This window comes from Danaus plexippus, chromosome 4 (assembly GCF_018135715.1).
Source record: "Danaus plexippus chromosome 4, MEX_DaPlex, whole genome shotgun sequence".
Taxonomy (NCBI): domain Eukaryota; kingdom Metazoa; phylum Arthropoda; class Insecta; order Lepidoptera; family Nymphalidae; genus Danaus; species Danaus plexippus.
Genome location: NC_083538.1, coordinates 6,941,822 through 6,961,387, shown reverse-complemented (window position 1 = coordinate 6,961,387; position 19,566 = coordinate 6,941,822). Strand labels below are relative to the sequence as shown.

The 19,566-nt window shown below is 30.1% G+C and overlaps 1 protein-coding gene across 3 annotated transcripts in view; it reads right to left on the bottom strand.

Moving 5' to 3' along the window:
• Positions 1–19,236, bottom strand: part of LOC116768358 (uncharacterized) — a 57,388-nt gene extending 38,152 nt beyond the window's left edge. For 2 of the 3 annotated variants that reach the window (XM_061524967.1, XM_032659052.2), the window contains exon 1: positions 18,807–19,234. Coding sequence is in view for 2 of the 3 variants with exons in the window: in XM_032659052.2 (XP_032514943.1) it covers positions 18,807–18,872 (66 nt within the window). In the remaining variant the exon portion in view is untranslated. Of the gene's footprint in view, positions 1–18,806 lie in introns of all 3 variants that reach the window. The other variant, XM_032659053.2, reaches the window with a different exon arrangement.
• Between the last annotated feature and the right edge of the window lie 330 nt (positions 19,237–19,566).

Sequence of the window (19,566 nt, the reverse complement as noted above, 5' to 3'; positions counted from 1 at the left end):
GTTCATCTTTGTCGGTTTAACCGAAGACATCTAAAGCACGTCTAGATTGTAAAATTTTAATAGTTCAACCAGAAGTGATCTATGTAGGACGGACGGTTGCGTAAAACCGAAGTGCCTTCCGGCCCGCCTTCTTTGAAACTATATTTACTGTTAAATCATAATTTCATATTAACAACAACCGTATTAAGTAAACGGCGCATAACACGCGCGAAGAAATGTGTTCATAAACCTATGACGTTTGCTAATAAAATGTATATACTAACATTAAGATCAATATATCTTTTTGAGATGTATGTATGTTTATTTGTTCATTCCGTCAAAACAGTAAGCTTAGCACAAGTTTGCACCGTCACAGTACATATAAAATTTTTCCCGTGCCTCGTTCTATAATCTATGTGCAGAGACTTATCGACCAAAAACTTAACGCTCCGTATGTGGTGTAAGATACAAACTTGTGATAACTGTATGATGGGTAAAAATTAACAAAATCACGATAAAAAACCTGTTATAAAATAATATCACAAAGTGTGTTTCAAACAGAATAATGCCATTTAATTTCGAAATAACCGAAAGTATTATCGACTTAGATTACGATATTCTTGGTTTTCACGTAATCCACAGCAGTGTGTGCAACGGACTCCAATACAACACTTGTCCTAGATATTTGTTATACATTCGATGTGAATGAAACAAGAGAGATACTAGCAGATTTTATATCGCTAACTGTAGCTGAGATTATTCAATAATCCTCATCAAGTTTTCAAATGAAAAAAAAATCTGTCACATTCAAAAACTGTATTTTGTTTGCTAGATTACCAAAAATAAACGGTTTGAAATAATCATGTTTGTAATACGATTTATAGGTTTACGATAACATCACTTGATCGAGCATAAAAAGTCGGTTAGTAAATATTAAAATTTCTATCGTAACTTTGAGGATCACTGGCCATAAAGAATTCGGCTGCATTATAATAGCTTATAAGGTAACAATAACCTCAAGTTGCAACCAAAATGTATAACGCATATCCCATTAATCATTTAAAGTGACGTATGTTACAAATGAATTAAATACGTTAAGTGAGTCTACTTCCATTGAATTCTAATACAATTTTCCTGTGAAACAGAGGTCAAACAACTGCATAAACACATTCGTTATAAATATTAAACAGCAATGGCATTTCTTAATTGCTACCTACAACTTCTTTAAAGTTTTTCTGGTGGTGGCACAGCCAAGGGTAATGTCCAACAACCATGAAGGCCTAACGAACCAACCGAGTGTGAAAAACATTAATAAAAAAAAAATGCCCTTCCAACGGTAGCACTAATGTTGACAGATCTATGAATACTTAAAATGAGAAAGCAGAAAATTGGTTAGAAAAAATTATAAACAAATGACAGTGAAATCGTTCACGAAGACCCCTAAACTACTTTTACTCGTTAGGCCGAGGTATTAACGAAAAACTATAGAGCAATTACATCAATACTTGTTTTAATGGACTATTAAAATCATAGCACGTCGCTCTCAGCTGGCATGTAACTGTTTGGATCGATTTACAATTACATGTTGGCGTGGTGGCCATGTATACGAAATCGCAGCTAATAATGGTGATAAAAATATTGTTACTTACGTACCTAAATAGGTACCAACAGAGATTTCGTTAGTGTCTTAAAATTTTGTCCGAAATGTTTTTTAAATTAGCTTTATTCATTCCTATAATTTTAGCTCGCTGTCAATTGTAATGAAATCTCTGATTGTAGTCTAAAAAAATATAAAAATGTATTTTCTTACAAGAATATAATTGTATCCTTTTTTATAAGAATATAATATTTATAATACTAAAAGTAATGACAACACAAAGAGACGTATTATTTTATTTATATACGAACGGTCAAGACAATAAACAACGTAATTTCGAAAAGACGACAATTTCGCCGTTTTCACTTTCTTTCCACAGTCACCGTAGGATGGGCGTGACCGCGCTCGGGGGCCTGCCGTCCGATTACATACTTTCCCTGTTTTTATGGGACTTTACAGGGAGACAATTATATAACATTGTGAAAGCTATTTCAGAAATATCATAATTTATATTCATTCTACTAAATTAAACATACAATTTAGTATAACTAAATACCTAGAATAGGAAACATGACTTCCATCACTTGTAACTTAGCTCTACACCTTGAAGACGATTCTTATGTGGGTGTAGTTAATTACAGGCAAAAAACAAAAGTTGCAAGGTCAGACGTTACCTATGTAACCTTCCCTTAGAGGTTTAGACCAAGAGTGGGTGGCCGCAGATCTTAACATTGACACACATGCGCTACAACGACATTCTATCTAGACAGGATTGCGAAAAAAACTGTAATTGTTAGAATAACATACTTATGCTCATTACTCAGTGAGAAACACAGGTTTCCTAACAATGATTGTAAACGACCCTTAATAACGGTTATCATGCTATAATCGGGTATTAAATGTTGCTTATATAGAGGATTTCCTGAAACAATTAATTTCAAATTCGACTATTAACAGTATGCGATTTTAACTATAGCCCATGAGAATATACTGCGTCTATATTTTCAATATAAATATCAAAGAAAGAACATATCTTTATATTAAATTATACTACATAATAAAACGTACAATTTCACATTTAATTTGTTACAAATAATTATAATATGGCAGTTAGCTTACTGAGACCAAACGACTACGAAATTACGTTTTTAATTAACATTGGCTAAGCAGAAAGCGACGCAGTCAAAAGTCTCTCAATAGTCAATACAGCTTTCAAATAATATTTATAAATATGTATATTTAATTATTTGTTACAATAAAGAATAAACCAGTTTAGAAAAGTATCACATAAGAGTGATTTAAAAATGAACACCTATTGGACAGTGCCCATGACACAAATACATACAGAGAAATTTGACAATGCACTTACGAAGAAAGTATGTTTTGATTCGTTTCGTTTAAACAAACCAGTTTTTTTACTATTTAAGTGTATTGCTGAAGCATTTGATTGCCGACTTGAAGTGCTCTCCGCATAATTACATGACCAACGTTTGTATGACCAATGGCATCGTTTAGAAAGCTATACGTCGAGGAAGTCATGTGTTATTTTAAGATTTTTGATTAGACAATGTACGAGCATATATAAAACTAGTTGTAAACTTGCGCTTCTGGCGGTAAGCGAGGAAAGTGACACGATAACCCGCTTGCATCCGCCTTCTGAGTTAGAATGGGACGACTCCTAGCTAATCTTTTCAACAAAAGGTAAAGGTGAATGATCTTGCCCTCCATAAATATTAATGAGCTAAAGAGTTTATAATACAATAGCAAAAACTTTAAAGGGAATTAAGGGGGAGTATTACCAAAATATAAAAAAAAAACATTACAATTACTATTCGTTACGTTGATAAAATTAAGTCTCTCAATTAATTAAATTTCTAGCGTTAAGGCAACGTGTTTTGTGGGTAACTGTAGAGCTAATACCACATCTTCATCTTCTTGACGAAGTATGGTTGAAGTGAGTGGAACATAGATTTTAATAATGTATGAACATTAAAGATACACATTTACATTTAAATTAAGTTATTTAACAAAGCTGTATGTATTATGCACATAACATTTTCTTTTTATTATATTGCTTGTAACTATAAAACATTTAATTCTTCGTCGGTGTTTTTGATGAGAATACCTCAGAGTGCTTTTTCTACTTTTTACTCATAACAATGCCCTTATATTTATTTTTTATTTTATACTAAACGAACCGTACAGAAAATTCGTAAACATTTTTGATTTTATTCATTTTTTTATTAAATTGAAGCGTATGGACAATGGTCCATACACTTCGTTAACCTACAAATGTTTAAAAAGTAAACAAAATACCATTTTGAATATCATAAAACGATTTAAAATTATTCTGGATAAAACTACATATTGAAATTAAGATTATTTTATTCACTTCCTAAGTGAGAATATCCTTATCCAGATGCTACTTCTAATTATAATAAAGAGATTTCAATTCATTTCACACACACCAAGCACGCACGCAAGCACGCCCTCACGTACACACACACAAACACACATATATATATATATATATATATATATATAAACCTATATATTTTGTTCTTCCGTTGCTTATGTAGATATAGACAGTATCTGGTTTTCCAACAGGGGAACACGTAACATACAATGGTCCATGTGAAAAGCAATCCATATCTAAATCTAAATCACACGTTTCTAAAGATTGACCTTGAGCTTTGTTAATTGTGACTGAGGACGCTAATCGAATTGAGAATTACAAGCTTTGAAATTGAAATGGTGTATCGATCGGGATCATGGGAATTCAGAGAATGAGGACATCTTTATCATTGAAAAGCTCTGATAAAATCGTTGCTTCAACTATGTTGTTCTTTAATTTTCTAACTTCGTGTCCTGTGCCGCTACTGAGTTTTGGCTAGTTAATGACGCATTTAGTGGTACGTTAGTATGTTATAAAAAAAGATAACGATCCTTAAAGCGTGTTGGATGTCCTGTCAATATTTCATCTGAATCGGTGCATAACATTTTGAGATTTTCAAGCATACACAAATCAACTTACCACATATATATATACTTATTAATCTATTAAGTAAATAAAGAATAATTAATATCCGTCCAAGAACAATTTCTGCATGGCCAAACTCGTATATAAGACAGTTAGTTATTAAATCATATGACGAAAAGCAATTTCATATCAGTGTTTTCGTAACACGAGTTAACAATGAATTGTGTAAATGTGACACCATCGCAACAGAACAAATCACGACACAATATAATAACAGCGTTTAAATCGGTCTGTAGTAGGAAAGGTAATTGATTGTGAGTTACCAATCAAATGATAATTAATATTGTATTAGGTCTAGGAGTAACTGATCACAGTTCAAAAGATATTCGGAAGTCTATAAGAAATAGAAATGCAATATGTCGGCGTCGAAATGCGAGCGCACGATCTTTTCACGCAACCACTTTCGCCTATTAAACACACACCGTCTTTAGCGGTAGTACGACGAGAGCTTGTTAACGTTTACCATACTGACAACACTAGTAATAATGGTATGTTTATATTTTTTATTCGGTCACGATTTCGTGTTATTCGTTCAATTAATTTATATCGATTTAATGTTGGATGTTAAACATAACAGAAGCCTAGATATAAGTTCGTTGACATCAGGTTACATCTCATCGGATGGGTTAGTATTCTGATTGCGCCGTAGTTCGTTTTCTTGCGGTACTTCACCACAGACTTTTCTGTAATTTCTCCGTTCAAAGACAGCGGTTATTTGTGACAGAATTTACTTACTGTTAAACCGTTTTATTTTTTTACGTTCCACCAGGATAATATGAGTTATCGAGAGTGAGAGAGTGTATACCCTCATATAAGTTTGTATATATCGAGCGTTAATTTTGGGACCGCGATCGACACGTCTTTAATTTCACTTTCTCCGATACGTGGGAGGTGAAAAAAACGTGATTTATGAATCGTTAAAGATCAAATCACGCCCGGCGGGGATATACGTAGTTTATTTGACGTACGCATGACGCAGTGCCAGACGAATTATACTTTAATACTATATAAGTGGAAATATACGAATACGTGGAAATGGATGAGAAGTCAAAATTGATCGGCGTCTTAGTGCATATTAAAATGTAATTCACTTTATTATTATTATAATTTTTAAATATGATTTTAAACTAATCCGCAATTTTAAAACGCTATTACACAAGCAAAGTTTATAATGGAGAAGATCAAAACAATATATAATTTTTACGGAAATAATGAAATTAAAATTCACTAAATAAATTAAAATTACATTTGTAAAGAATCATGACTGTTCCAAACACTGGTATCTTGGATCATTTTAAAATTTAATGTTCATTAGCAGATTTCGAAATAACTTTTATTGGTCAATTTTATTTGTAATCGTTTGCGGTTTATATAAATTACATGATATCATCTATGAACACATTTTGTATAAACTAACTCAAGACATTATTTATTTGAAAATTCGATAATATGTTAAAATATTTCTTTAAACACCACGTCACATGTCAAAGGGAACGGTGAGATCTAAAAACATTAAGATGGAACACACAAACTGCGTATAAGTTTTATACAAATGTCATATACTGACTATTTTAATTAGATCTATTACTATCTATCTATATAATGTTACATAACTTGTATTAACGTGTAATGTACATGAAATATCACATAACATTTCCTTTAAATTTAGTACTAGCCGAATCCGAAGGTCTCCATGCGCAGCTGCGGTCGGAAGGCCTTAATAAATAAATCACATTATCTCTCAAACCAGGATATTGTCATTTATCTATAAATTATGTTCATGTATAAACGTAAAATAGATTTGAAGTAAAGAAGATTTGAAGGAATATATTAATACCAAATATATAATCTTTATAACTATTTCAAATCCATAAATTTATTGGAATGTTAATTCAACGATGTATTTAATTTACACAAAATTGTTCTATTTCTTTTGTTTTAATTATTTATGGATTTAACAGTTGTTAAACCAAATATTATAAAGAACCAATATGACTCTTCTGATACAGTCACTTAGTATAAAATGCATGTACGATTATTTTACTATTTAAATCGTATATAATAGATTTTTTTTTCACAGTATCTAATCTTAACATATGTAAAGTATTAAAATTCATTAATCATCTGTTTGTTCAATGATTCAACTGTATAGGTTCGCGTGAATGAAATTATCATGGACGCGTGGTGCGGCATGTAAAAAGGATTGGTCTATATAGGTTTGTAGGGCGAGCTAAGTTGAAATATGACGACGGGGCCGCGACTCTTCTAATTAATGGTTACGTTTATCATATGCGATTGATTACATTATTATAAGTCTATTGGACACAGTCACAAATTTTACAGTGCACACATTTTTTTCCAATGATGAGTATACCATCTAGGATTCATTCAAGTGGACAGAAGCTTAACAATTTTATAAAATATAACATTGTACCTCATCATATACATCAAATTTATATGATAGTCGTATTTCATCGTTTTAAATTTTACAAAAACTTTTGGTAGCAATTACTAGCAGACTGAATTCATGAGGAACTAAACATTACTTCTTTAAAATTTTATTTTATAGCTAGAGATAAATATATAATTGATCTCAACTTCCTGTCGCGAGACTAGCAACTGATGTTAGTTATAAAGCATATTAATATTGATAAGAAAGCTTGTTAAACTGCAGTGTTGCCACTTTCAAATTAATGACTAATCGTACCGGGCAAAGGCTAGACAAGTTATTGATTATCGACTTTCAGGTTTCATTGAAACCTAGCATTTGCTAACGTCTTTGTTCAGAGAAAGTATCTTTATGTGTAAAAACATACAGTTTAAAAAAAAAATTAAAAACAATTTATTCGAGGACATCAACATTTTTAACACTAATCTTGACATACTTATAAAGACTAAATATTTTATACAAATAAAATTATATATGTTTACTAAATGTAAAATCATTTTTCGTAAAACTTCCAAACAAACAAAATAAAAAAAATATATAATAAAAGCCCACTAATATTGATTATTGAATCAAGACAACACATTAGAATCGGCGAACAAAGTCAGGGGAAGTAAGTTATTATTAAAGGAAAGTGGTCTTATTAGCCCCGGAGCGTGTTATCGGAGTCCGGTCCGCTGCAAGCATTTACCGCAAAGGGAGCATACATCAACGCATATCAGTTACATCAGGTTCAACGAACAACATTACAATCAAGACTAAACAGAACGTAAGAGATGAAGATGTGACTCTTGTTAACTGAAGCGTTAATACCTGTTACTTTTATATGCTCTCCTATAACATAATTTTGTATCTTTCATGATTACACCAAATATTCCTGGACTTTCATATTAAAGTGCTAACGTACTATATTCGATTCTAGTTTCGGGCCGCTTAGTACTTGGCCTAATAAAAATATGTGTTAGTAAATTTATCATTATCTGCATATTTAAAATAGTTATTTTTCTGAACTAAAATTTCAGCTTAGAATATTAGCTTCAACAATCGAAACATTATAAACTCCTTAAAAACGAACTAGACTGAATAATTATATATACACATATAAATATTATATAAGATAGCATATAGTTATCTGCTTTGCTACGGTTTCAAGGATTACACCGATGTTATTGGAATTTAGTGCAAAAATACCTCGTAGAAGTTACATACATACAATTGTTTTTTTTTTTTTCTAAAGAACCGAGATCCACAGCTATCGCCTATGTAATAATCTTATAAAGTATAAAGCACTAACAGTGTCACTGCCCACTGGAATGAGGAAATAAAATAAAATTTTATAGAAAGAATTAATTCATGACTGACATGACAGAATATTTAATATCTGATGAAATTTTATGCTTATATAGAAACGATAACGATAAAGTCGGTTAACGAATAACAAAAAAAAAATAAACCATTAACTTGTCACAGATCCGTTATATCAAAAAATGGGGATAATACAGAAAAAAATTAGAATGTTTTCACACAGACTGTTGATAATTAATGCAATCCTAGAATGAATCGCTATTGCATTATGATAGCAACGAGCAAAAAAACTATCTAGAGCTGTCGATTTTAAAAACTGGGTCGCCGTTTGAATCTGGCTTTCGTTACACTGTTTATATGAATAAATAATTTATACTAAAATTTTATTTACAAATGCAATAATAACACCAATCAAATAAAATATCTTGAGATAACTGTATGTATACAATTAATGTGATATATATGGAACTTTTATTTATAATAGATTAATCTATGAGAAAGGCAACCGAGATCTAATCAGTTCAATCTTAATTGAGATAAATCATCAGATGTATTGCGTAAAACATGCTATTGTCGCATATTTTGTACCGGCTCCATAATTATATCACACTTATGTAATATTATAATTAGATTCGATACGGTTACACAAAATTTTGTTGAGACACAAACGTCAATGTGGCGTTAGTAAGCAGATCTGATAGAATTAATTGTATACATAAACATAATTATTAGATTTAATTAAAAAAAGTATTCAATTAACCTTAATAGATATAAGGAAGCTCGGATCTGTATAGACATTCTTTGTCCTACATTTTACAGATCGATCCTCAACAACCTACGTGGTTTCAGAACAGCAATTAAAAAAAACAAAAAAATATTTCTTTAATTAAACGGTTTTAAAAATGTTGTACACTTTAAAATATTTTTAAATACTTATTTTTGTATGTAGCAATACAGTGCATTTAATATATCCTCGCATGTTGATGCGTAAGTCGCAATAAACAGATTATAGGAAGAAGGATAGCAAAAAAATCGATATTAATTTAAAATCTAACAAATAAAAATTACTACCTTCATATTATTGATCGTTGATAATATCATTAGCTATAAGTATCTATGTAAATTGTAATATTTATTCTGTATGTCTAGCATCAGTTTCTGTCCACACACTACGACGCGACGGAGCGATTCCAGTTTTTCATTCATAAATCTTGGCATATTATAATGGCCGTTATATTAATAGAGCTTACGGTTCCTTGGGAAAACAACATCCCCAAAGACCATGCTATCAGCGCGTTAGCTAGGGGCCCCTTGAACCTACACCTGGGTCGTAGGTCCCAGGAACTATTGAAGCCCCTCTCTCTCCCTGCAACGCGATGGACCCGGCACCCGCACGGTGAATCCATGGAATGCTGAGAGGTTTCGTATCTTAACATTGGTATTGAGTGTGCCGATGCAGGCTTACAGTAAGTGTACAGAAAACTATCTCAACACATCAGTGATATATTTTATTTTTAACCGCCGACGAAAAAGAGGGTAATAAGTTTGACGTGGCATTGTACTTCTCAAACGGATTAACAAATTTGATGCCTCGGTTTATTTATAAATCAGTTTAATAGCATTAGTCCCTAGCTGTGTTTCGTTAATATCGGTCCAAAAGTGTAAGAGTATTAGCTGTTTTCCATAACGATGTGAGACATTTCTGCTCTATATGTACTATGAATACTTAAGATAGTGTTTTTTTTATTGTTTTGTTCATCATTGCCCCGAACAGAGTAAGAAATAAACAAGCAATTTTATATAATTACTTACTAGTTACTGTATCAATTACATAGCATGTGTTTCACATATGTTTCATTATATACTTGGCCATAAAATAATTTTATTTAAATTCTTAAGTATTTTTTTTTTGTATCCACGCAAATCCTATACGATGATGTAATCTGTAGGAGGAATACATTAAAAACCTTAATTTAACATTCGAGGCCGCAAATTTATTGCCAAAATACCTGTACACCTATATCTTGTAGGAGCCACTAAATTCATTAAATAAACATTAGATGCAGAATTTGTTCTGTTCCTAATTATTATATTTCAACATAACACAAGTATTCTGACGGTTACATCTATATATGTCTTTTTGTGACGATTTAAATACCAAAAATGTTCTATTTTTAAATACTTACTTTATAAAGAGATTTTTTTTTTGAATAGCGAGACACTAGGGTATACTATGCCGGATAGCATTGTGAAAATACTTTTCAATAAACTTATGTGAATAGTGAAAAAAAAATCATACATCACAATTTAAATTATAAAATAAAATATTTTAAATGTATTCATTAAAATCGGACTGAAATAAAATGAATTCTAAGAAAATGTTCCTAGCGTATTTGAAGTAACAAAAAACAGTTTGAATAATTGAAAATTATATGTATGTTCATTGTAAACAATTAAACGATATTCTTTAAATAATAATTGAATATATATATATATATTTATAAGGAAGAAAATTTAAAGCATTCAATGCATGTCTTATGTGTTACCATCGCTATGGTTGTATAAAATTTGTTTGATTATACAGTGCCATTACCATGAGTTTCCATAGACAAACAGACAGTCTAAAGTTTTTCACAGACAAATCTTCGTACATATTATTAAGAAACGTTCAACTGTCTGTGTTTAGTTTTTATGCAAACACTTGGTAAGTTCAGAGTTTATTAGGCGACGCAACCATAAATGTCTTGCAGCTGCTTTCACTTATTACGAATAACGGAACATAATTCTAATTAATTATCTGTGAATTAAATTAAAATTACTATCATTGCACAACTGTCGACAGATTATTATATATCGTGTATATTTAATTATATTAATTAAATGCTACGCTCGTTAAAGTATATTCCTCACTTTTAAGAATGTGTAACTACGGTATACGGGTATACCCACTAGAAAAATATATCTGTTACGGGTAATGCTAGAAGGTAGAGTAAAACTAGGTAGAGTTGACTTAGTATTACCCAAGCTCCTTGGGTAAAGTCCGAATAATAAATAAAAAAAATTAAATTCGGGGTTTACCCATGCTCATCTAGGTCCACCCAACTCTGGCTGGGTAATATTTTGTCTAATTAATTAGCGAAATGAAATCCAAAAGCATTATTAACATTTATTACTTAAAAAACTTATAAAGGGGAACGTAATCGCTTGAAGAGTATAAACTTAATAGCTTTAATAGCAAAAACTAGTAGCCGTAATTTTTATTAAAATAGATATTATTTATTTGAGCAACATAAACTGCTGTGACATTTTGAGGCGCAACATTTCCTGTAGCTTTGCATAAACACTTCTCTGCAGCACATTATATTTTGCAATTACGCCTTTTATATTATTTATACTCTGGCCTCCTGAAACTGGTGACTGTTCATTTGTAAACTCTCATAAACTTTGTTTTCTGGTGATATATTTTCAAGGCACACCGAAAACTGATTCCTTGAGAATATTTCCTGCACAGTACCGCGTTCGTTTCAGGCCTAGCCTATCTTTTCCGAAACTCGCCTCTTCTCCTATCGACATCTAGTATTCCAATTTTACCGTATCTCCAACAGAACATGGAGGAAATTTTAAACTAGATAAAGCTTTCATTCTTTTAGCTTGATTTTCTAAGCTCAAACGGGCACATAATTTATATTTTGTTGAGTTGTTCCTATTTCACACAAGTTTATTATTTGTGTACTTGTGCCTAGGTTGCATAAATTTACTCCATTTCGTCTTTCTTTTTGGCCGTTTCTTCTGAATTTTTATGTAGTAAAACTTCCCTTCCACCTTCTTTAGTATTTACAACTTCTGTTTCGAATTCGTTTCTCGTCTTCTTGTTCTGTAAATGGTAATTCTGTGATTCCAGCTCTACATTAAGTAAATTTTGCTTGAGATTCTAGTTTAGATACTGGTCCCTCTGCTTGGGATTCTGGACAAGATTCAGGTCCGGTAGTAAATTCTGTTGACATTTTCTCAAGTTCTTCCTCAGTGTGAATACTGGCAATAATTTCTTTTGGAAGAGAAGCAACGCTAAACCCACCTTGACATCGCTACCGAACATGGCGTTATAAGGAGCTCGTCTAAATCCACTGTGGAATGCCCTATTTTTCATTAGTTGTTTCCAATTAGGTGGGTAAACCACGCATTAAAATTTATTTTATTTACTATTCGGACTTTATCCAAGAAGCTTAGGTAGAACTAAGTCAACCCGGTAATAATAGGTTTACTCCAACTTCTAGCATTACCCGTAACATATGTAATTATTTAAAAAAAAATCTTAAATAGTTCCATTTGATGTATATTTAAAAGCCGTTTTGTTTCTTATCAAAAAATTAAAAGAGGTCACAAAAGAAAAAAAATGTATTCTATTCCTATAGATAACCTAAGACTCCAGCAACAGACCGTCTGTTAAAGGCCTGTATAGTGACTTGTAATACTAGTAACAATATATAATAAATAAAATTCATTCGAAACAATAGAAGCACAAAACCGTCGCTAGTCCGCGATATTCCTTACTACGCGTAAACTTAACTTCTAAACAGCGACTCAGCGAACGCGTTGCGGTTAACATACAAGAAACGGGGAAGTGGAATAATGTACTGTAGTCTAATACTCGCAATTATTGTTATTATGTGTACTACACAAATATAACTAGAAAAATGCTGTGTAACGAGTGATGTAAGCGAGCTATTGTGGACTGAAACATCGTTAAAAGTTATCATAATATAATATATGTCAATAGTTTTTATGTATTTATGATTTTTGAATGTTTAATAAAAAATATTTATTGTTGTCGATTTTCTAGTTGTCTGATATCAAAAATCTTTAAATTCCATTTAAGTACCATTCGTAACGACTAGAATAGAGATCTATTAACGCTATAACAAGTAAAAAGTCACCTCCTTTTTTATCAAAACCAAATTAAAGGACGATATTATTACGTCACATGTACCAGGGCTGGTAAAAGCCTATTTGCATATACAGTTATTACTTAATGCAATGCTATTTGAATTTTACTAGAACTAATAGATCAAGTTCAGCAAACTGTACAACTTTAGTCACGCATGTGTTATAACGGCGAACGGATACATACAAAAGTTTTAAATTTGATCTCCTTGAATTGTTAAAATAATATTATTTTCCTCTGTAATAATACTTGCAAGTCATGTTTTTAAAACATCAATTATAATGAATATATATGATAGGATATAGAAAAATAAAGTGTAACAAAAAAATATTACTTTTATCTAGGACATAAAAATATTCAGCACCGATTAACATCTTTTAAATTTTTGTTAAAATAAATGACTGTTTCAAACAATTGTCGAGAGATTTATATTTTTCACTTCCGAATCCTTTTTGTAAAACCTTTTAGCAAAAGTTGAACATCCTATTATTATTATGAGTTCAAACTTTATATATATATATACCTAGTTAAAAAAAAATATTTTCTATGTAAAAAACATCACATCGAGATCCACCTTTTATAGAAGAAGTAGATTTAGAATGTAAATGACGTTAGTTTTATGAGAATCATCCCACTTAATTAATTGTTCAACCCATTTAAAGAAACTAATTATAAATTATAAAACACTCACGATCACGGGTAACGACGGTATAATATTTATTATAGCTACAAAAATATATCATCGTATTATAGGAGTTTAAATATTTTAATACATTTAAATTTATAGCATGTAGGTACCACTTATCTTACCCACACTGGTGTGATATATATATTGCTATACTACATGGACACGCACCGTTCTGATCACTTTCCATTTTGGTGGACACACTCTTTTCATTCTTCACATGACATGTCAGTGCATCTGAGATTTCTCACATAAATGACACAGGCACAATTTAAAATAAACACAAAAACGACGTTCCGCAAGACAAAACAGCACCGTAGATACTAACTGAACATAGAACACTACTGCCAATTTGATAGATGTCGGATGATTTTGCCGCAGACACGCGAACTATTAACAACGAAAACAGAATATTTAACGTCCACGAAACCTTACAGATAATTAATTAATACTTGTATTTATACTGAAACAAATAGGTTGAAACTTGGAACTTATTTAAATAAACTTAGAAGTTATTACCGCGTCAATTACTTAAAACATTCTTAGTAACTTCTAACAAATACTTCAATAGCGGGAGTTATGACATACATCCCTACAAGGTGTACTTAGAGACTGTTCAAATTTCGTCGCCGCAGCGACGTTTTTTTTTTGTGTCAAATGTATATCTATTAAATATGAGCACACGCAAGCGCCAGCTCGCCCCTGGTACGCCTTGAACATGCAATGCCGATGGCAATAAAATTACTTTGCAAACTACTTTGTTCTCTTACTAGGAAAATAATACTTTCCGTTAGAAAAGAATAATATAAGGAGCAATATGAATATGATATATAAAAATTAAAGTTTAAAATAAAAAAATAAATGACAATAATATCTCACAATGTAAGTTAAATGAATTTTTTTATTTCCGAAACAAGCTGAAACAGCAATTAACAACGTTTTCTCATTTTATCGTATTGTTCGTTGAAACGAAAGAGTAAAAACTTACATCCAACAATTAATACACAGCGACTAGCGAGTGATTATTTCGCACAAATTGAATTGTGTCAAATGTCTGGCCCACATCGTTATTCTACTGTCGTGGGAGAAACGTTCCAGTTATTGTTCATCGACGAGCTCATTGTCGGTTATGTAGAAAATTGTTAACAATGCTATAGTTTTTAAATTCCCGCATCGAACCAGCCAGTGATACCGATTTGTATTATATTTTAACGCTGGTTTAAATAAAATTAAAAAAAATATGTACGATATTAAAAGCGTAACTCCTTTCTACACGACACTGGCAGAATATACTGTGCACGTCTTTGCACGGATGAAGGCCATATTTTAAACCAACAATAACAACAATAAAATCTTAAATATAACTGTAATTAGGGTAATATAAAGCAACTGATTACAGTAACCCAAAAACAATATCTCTTTTTTGTTGTTAATAATTAAATTTTTTCACAAAAATCATAGATTTTAACTATGAAATCATTCCATTTAAATACATAATATTTATTAATTGAAAAGATAACTTGTATAAAGTTACTTTCTATGACATTATAACGTCATTTATAGTTTTAATAAAACTCAAATGGATATTTAGTAATAAAATTCTTAATGAATAAAATCTCAATCCATCTATTACAGCAAGAAGCTGTTGAATAAAGATCTTTCTTTTTTGTTTTCTATAAAATTCAAAATTTGTTTCAACAATGTAAAGTCAGTTTACATATCTTAAGTAGTTAGCATTTTATTAAAATCTTTATTTATCACCAATGTACAGAATCAAAACACTGAAGGCATAAAAACAGGCGGAACAAATAGCAGTTTTAATTGCTAGTAGTTATATCTACCAGGCAACCTTACTACTAGAAAGAGTTTATTTCCAAGCTGAATTCAACAGATTAAATACAGTCAAACAAACAAATATTCTGAGATCTTAGACTTTCAGATGTGATCACATCTCGTCTGCTCGTGATCACGGTTGCTGCAAAGTAACCGAAACGTCCGTAGTACGTACTTTTTAAAATAATAAAATACGCTTCGTTATCCAAAAATTTAGTTTCATTTAAACTAATATTATACTTAGTATAAAATTACACTCTATATGTTAGTCTAGCAGATTTTTTCTCCTCTACTTTCAAGAATAGATAAAATTTAAATTTATTTTTTACACTAATGTAGGCAAAATTATATATTAAAAGGTATCATACTATTTGTTCTATAATAATTATAAATTTAGTTGCCATCTTAAGTGTTGTGTTATCTGTAATTTACTGTTAAGTAAATCATGAAAGTCCCCACTTGTTAATTATGTTATAAAACACTACAATAATCTCAAAGCACTAACAGATGTAATTAAATATTATAAACTAATGGAAAGTAAAATGAAAGTTAATGACATATAACTTTAAACGGTATTTATAACAACAAGCCGCTAAATTAACTTTAAAATATGTTAGTTAAAATTAATATATTATTAATAAATAAATAAAAGGAAATAAATTTACAGGTATTAGATAGATAGAGAACATGTTCGAGTTAACTTCAAATTCGTTCATTATCATGACATTATTAAGGTAAGTAAGCAAATACATGACACAATTTAGATGAACTTAATCCAAGAAATTAAAAAAAATAATTTGTCTCAGTACAGAATGTCAAATAATGAAAGAGGCTAAATTTGGTTATAAAATAAGGTTTTATAATAAAAAAAACCTAGCCAGTAATAATGATTTGTAAAAGTGTTATCAAGAATTAAAAGAAATATATTGGTGAAAACAATTACTAGTACGAAACATATCAAGAATATAATAAAGCTTCTTTAGAATTTTTTTGTTAAAATACATATCTCAGTTACATTGTATTTTATATTTATGTTAAATTATAAATTGAGAACATTAAAAAAAAAATAATTTAAATGTATATTACATAAATTTATTAAGTCAATAAACAGAGAATACAATTAAGGCATTTAATTATCTTGTAAAAATGATCTCCTTTTATGTATTACATATTATTATAATATGACTTTACATATTTTAATATTGAAAATAATTAATAAGATATAACAAAAATTTTGACATATTGTATTTGTTACTTCTTATAGTTTATAGAAAAAACAGTTCAATCATAAAAATGAATTGCATTAATTTTCTGTTTTCAGTTTGAAGAATACCTAAATAACACAATATCTCCAGTCGACTTTAACATGTCTAGAACAGCGGTTCCCAACCTTTTCTTGACTAGGAACCAAATTGTATTCTTCGTTGTTCGAATGGGACCACAATGTAAAAGAAAAATAAAATGAATGACTTAGAAAATAAACTTTAATAAAAAACTCAATGTATTTCGTATCAACAAAAAGATATTATTAAAACATTTATAAAATTTAAAAGAGTTTTGAATTCATTCTCAGACCACTTCTTGAGTGCACTGGTTGTTCATGGACCATTGCGGTTGGGAACCACTGGTCTAGAAGCTGTCAGTGATTTATAGCAAGTATAATTTTTAAAGTGTTAATGTCTCGTCTTCCTGCGATCACAGTTGCTGAAAAGTAACCGAAATATCAGGAGCATATTATTTTTTTTAAATTATAAAATTTGCATAGGATAATCTGAAAAAATATTAGTTTTTCTTAAATGTAAATATTGTTTAGGCCAGTCATTTTAAAAGTATCTATTTATAATTTAAATTGAATAATGGGTTTGTAGGTACTACTTGTATGTTTATAAACATTGAGTGGTTAATAATTTGATCGACCCTCATTCAGATCTTATTTACCTCAATATTCCTTCATTCTTAAAAACACAATTCGTTATATGGTTCAGTATATAACAATTTAAATGTATTAAAATAGGTAATTTAAAGCCTGCATTGGTATAAATAAAGGCGGGAGTACAGATTATGGATAGTCTCATTCGAGCTATTGGAGGGATCGGACCTCTTTGAAGTAAGGGATTTATCAAACCGTCTACGAGGTTACCATCAAGAGTCTTGAGGTCCTGATGACGTTCAAGAATAAAGTCATTGATGACATCAGTTATGCTGACGTAACTCTTTTTAAAAACCATGGATTGGACCCTACCCTGACATATACATTATATTAGAAAATTATAATTTTAACAACTAAATGAAGCTGATGTTATTTTTTACCCATGATAATTAATGATTAGTTTCTCTGAAGTCATAAAGATAATGCATGAAAACTGTAACATTTTACTTTAAACCTGATGCCTGATTTGGTAAATACAAAAAGCTATATTTGTAGAGGCAACCAACATAAAATGTAATTGAAGTATACAGGACCGATTGAGAGTGATCGATGACAAAAAATCAGAGTACCAATGTTAAGAATTTAAGTATATGTTTACTCACTTATATAAGTATCATGATTCAGCTTGGCAATAATATTTCCAATGTTTATTGTTTTAATAAATAAGATTTATACATGATAAAATATATTTCATTTACTAATCTTCAACTTAAAACAAATTAACCAACAATCATTAAATATAAAGTTATATGTACATCATAATATAATATTCTCTTACTTTTATGTTTCTATATATTTTACAAGTTGATAAAAAAGTTGTACTACCCTACTTTATATTATGTTAATGTAATGGAAAGGAAGGTCATAAAAATATGTTTTATATTACTTGCTATTGTATTTATAAGTTTAAAATCAAATTTATCTACTTAATACCCCACAGGAAGTGGTAATTTATGTGAATAAATAGAGCAATATGTATTAAAAACATTCAGTTGTAGGGACAGTACATTTTATGTTGTTTCTCAAGGTAATTAAATATTGTAACTTACCACATTGTTGTAGTTGAACGCTGCTGCTCCTGGTACAAAATACTCGCTATTTATTTTGTCACCCATTGTGAGAAGATTAATTTTGACGCACTAACATCCGAACACTGTATTCACTCACAAACATAATTTCCTGATGTCACAGCTATTCTCAAGTCAAAGCAATATATATTAACTACTTAAATAGAAAGAGATTGCATTGAAACCATTTTTCAATGACGGTTGGGAGCGTCCGAACTAGCATTATTTAAGATCGAAATTTAGAATAAAGCCAAGAACACTGACATTAGTAAAAACTTTGACATTATAAAAAAATGCGTAAATTAAAGGAGATAAAGTTAATAATTTTGTTGGACAATAAAAGTACTAATATTTGTGATATTTTTTTAATTTCTTGCAAAATTAATCTACACTTGTCAATTTACTTTAAGCCTTGACACACAACCTAAAATCGGATACATGTTTTGCATTCATAATCTATAGTTGTCAAAATTGCTTTAAAAAATAATTAACAGTCAAATAATTTTGAATATCTGTTATATAAACTCTTAATTAATTTACTTATTTTTTGGTAATTACAAAAATTAATATTTATTTTGGACACAAATTTTTTAAAGTTATAGTGATAAATCTCTTTTTACTTTGGTATACATACCAAAAATTTACACCGACATTCTTATAATCTTTACGAAACGAGAATATGCTTATATCATATTAATGAAAAAAAAAAGTATTAACTAGTTTAACCTAAGACCAATTAATT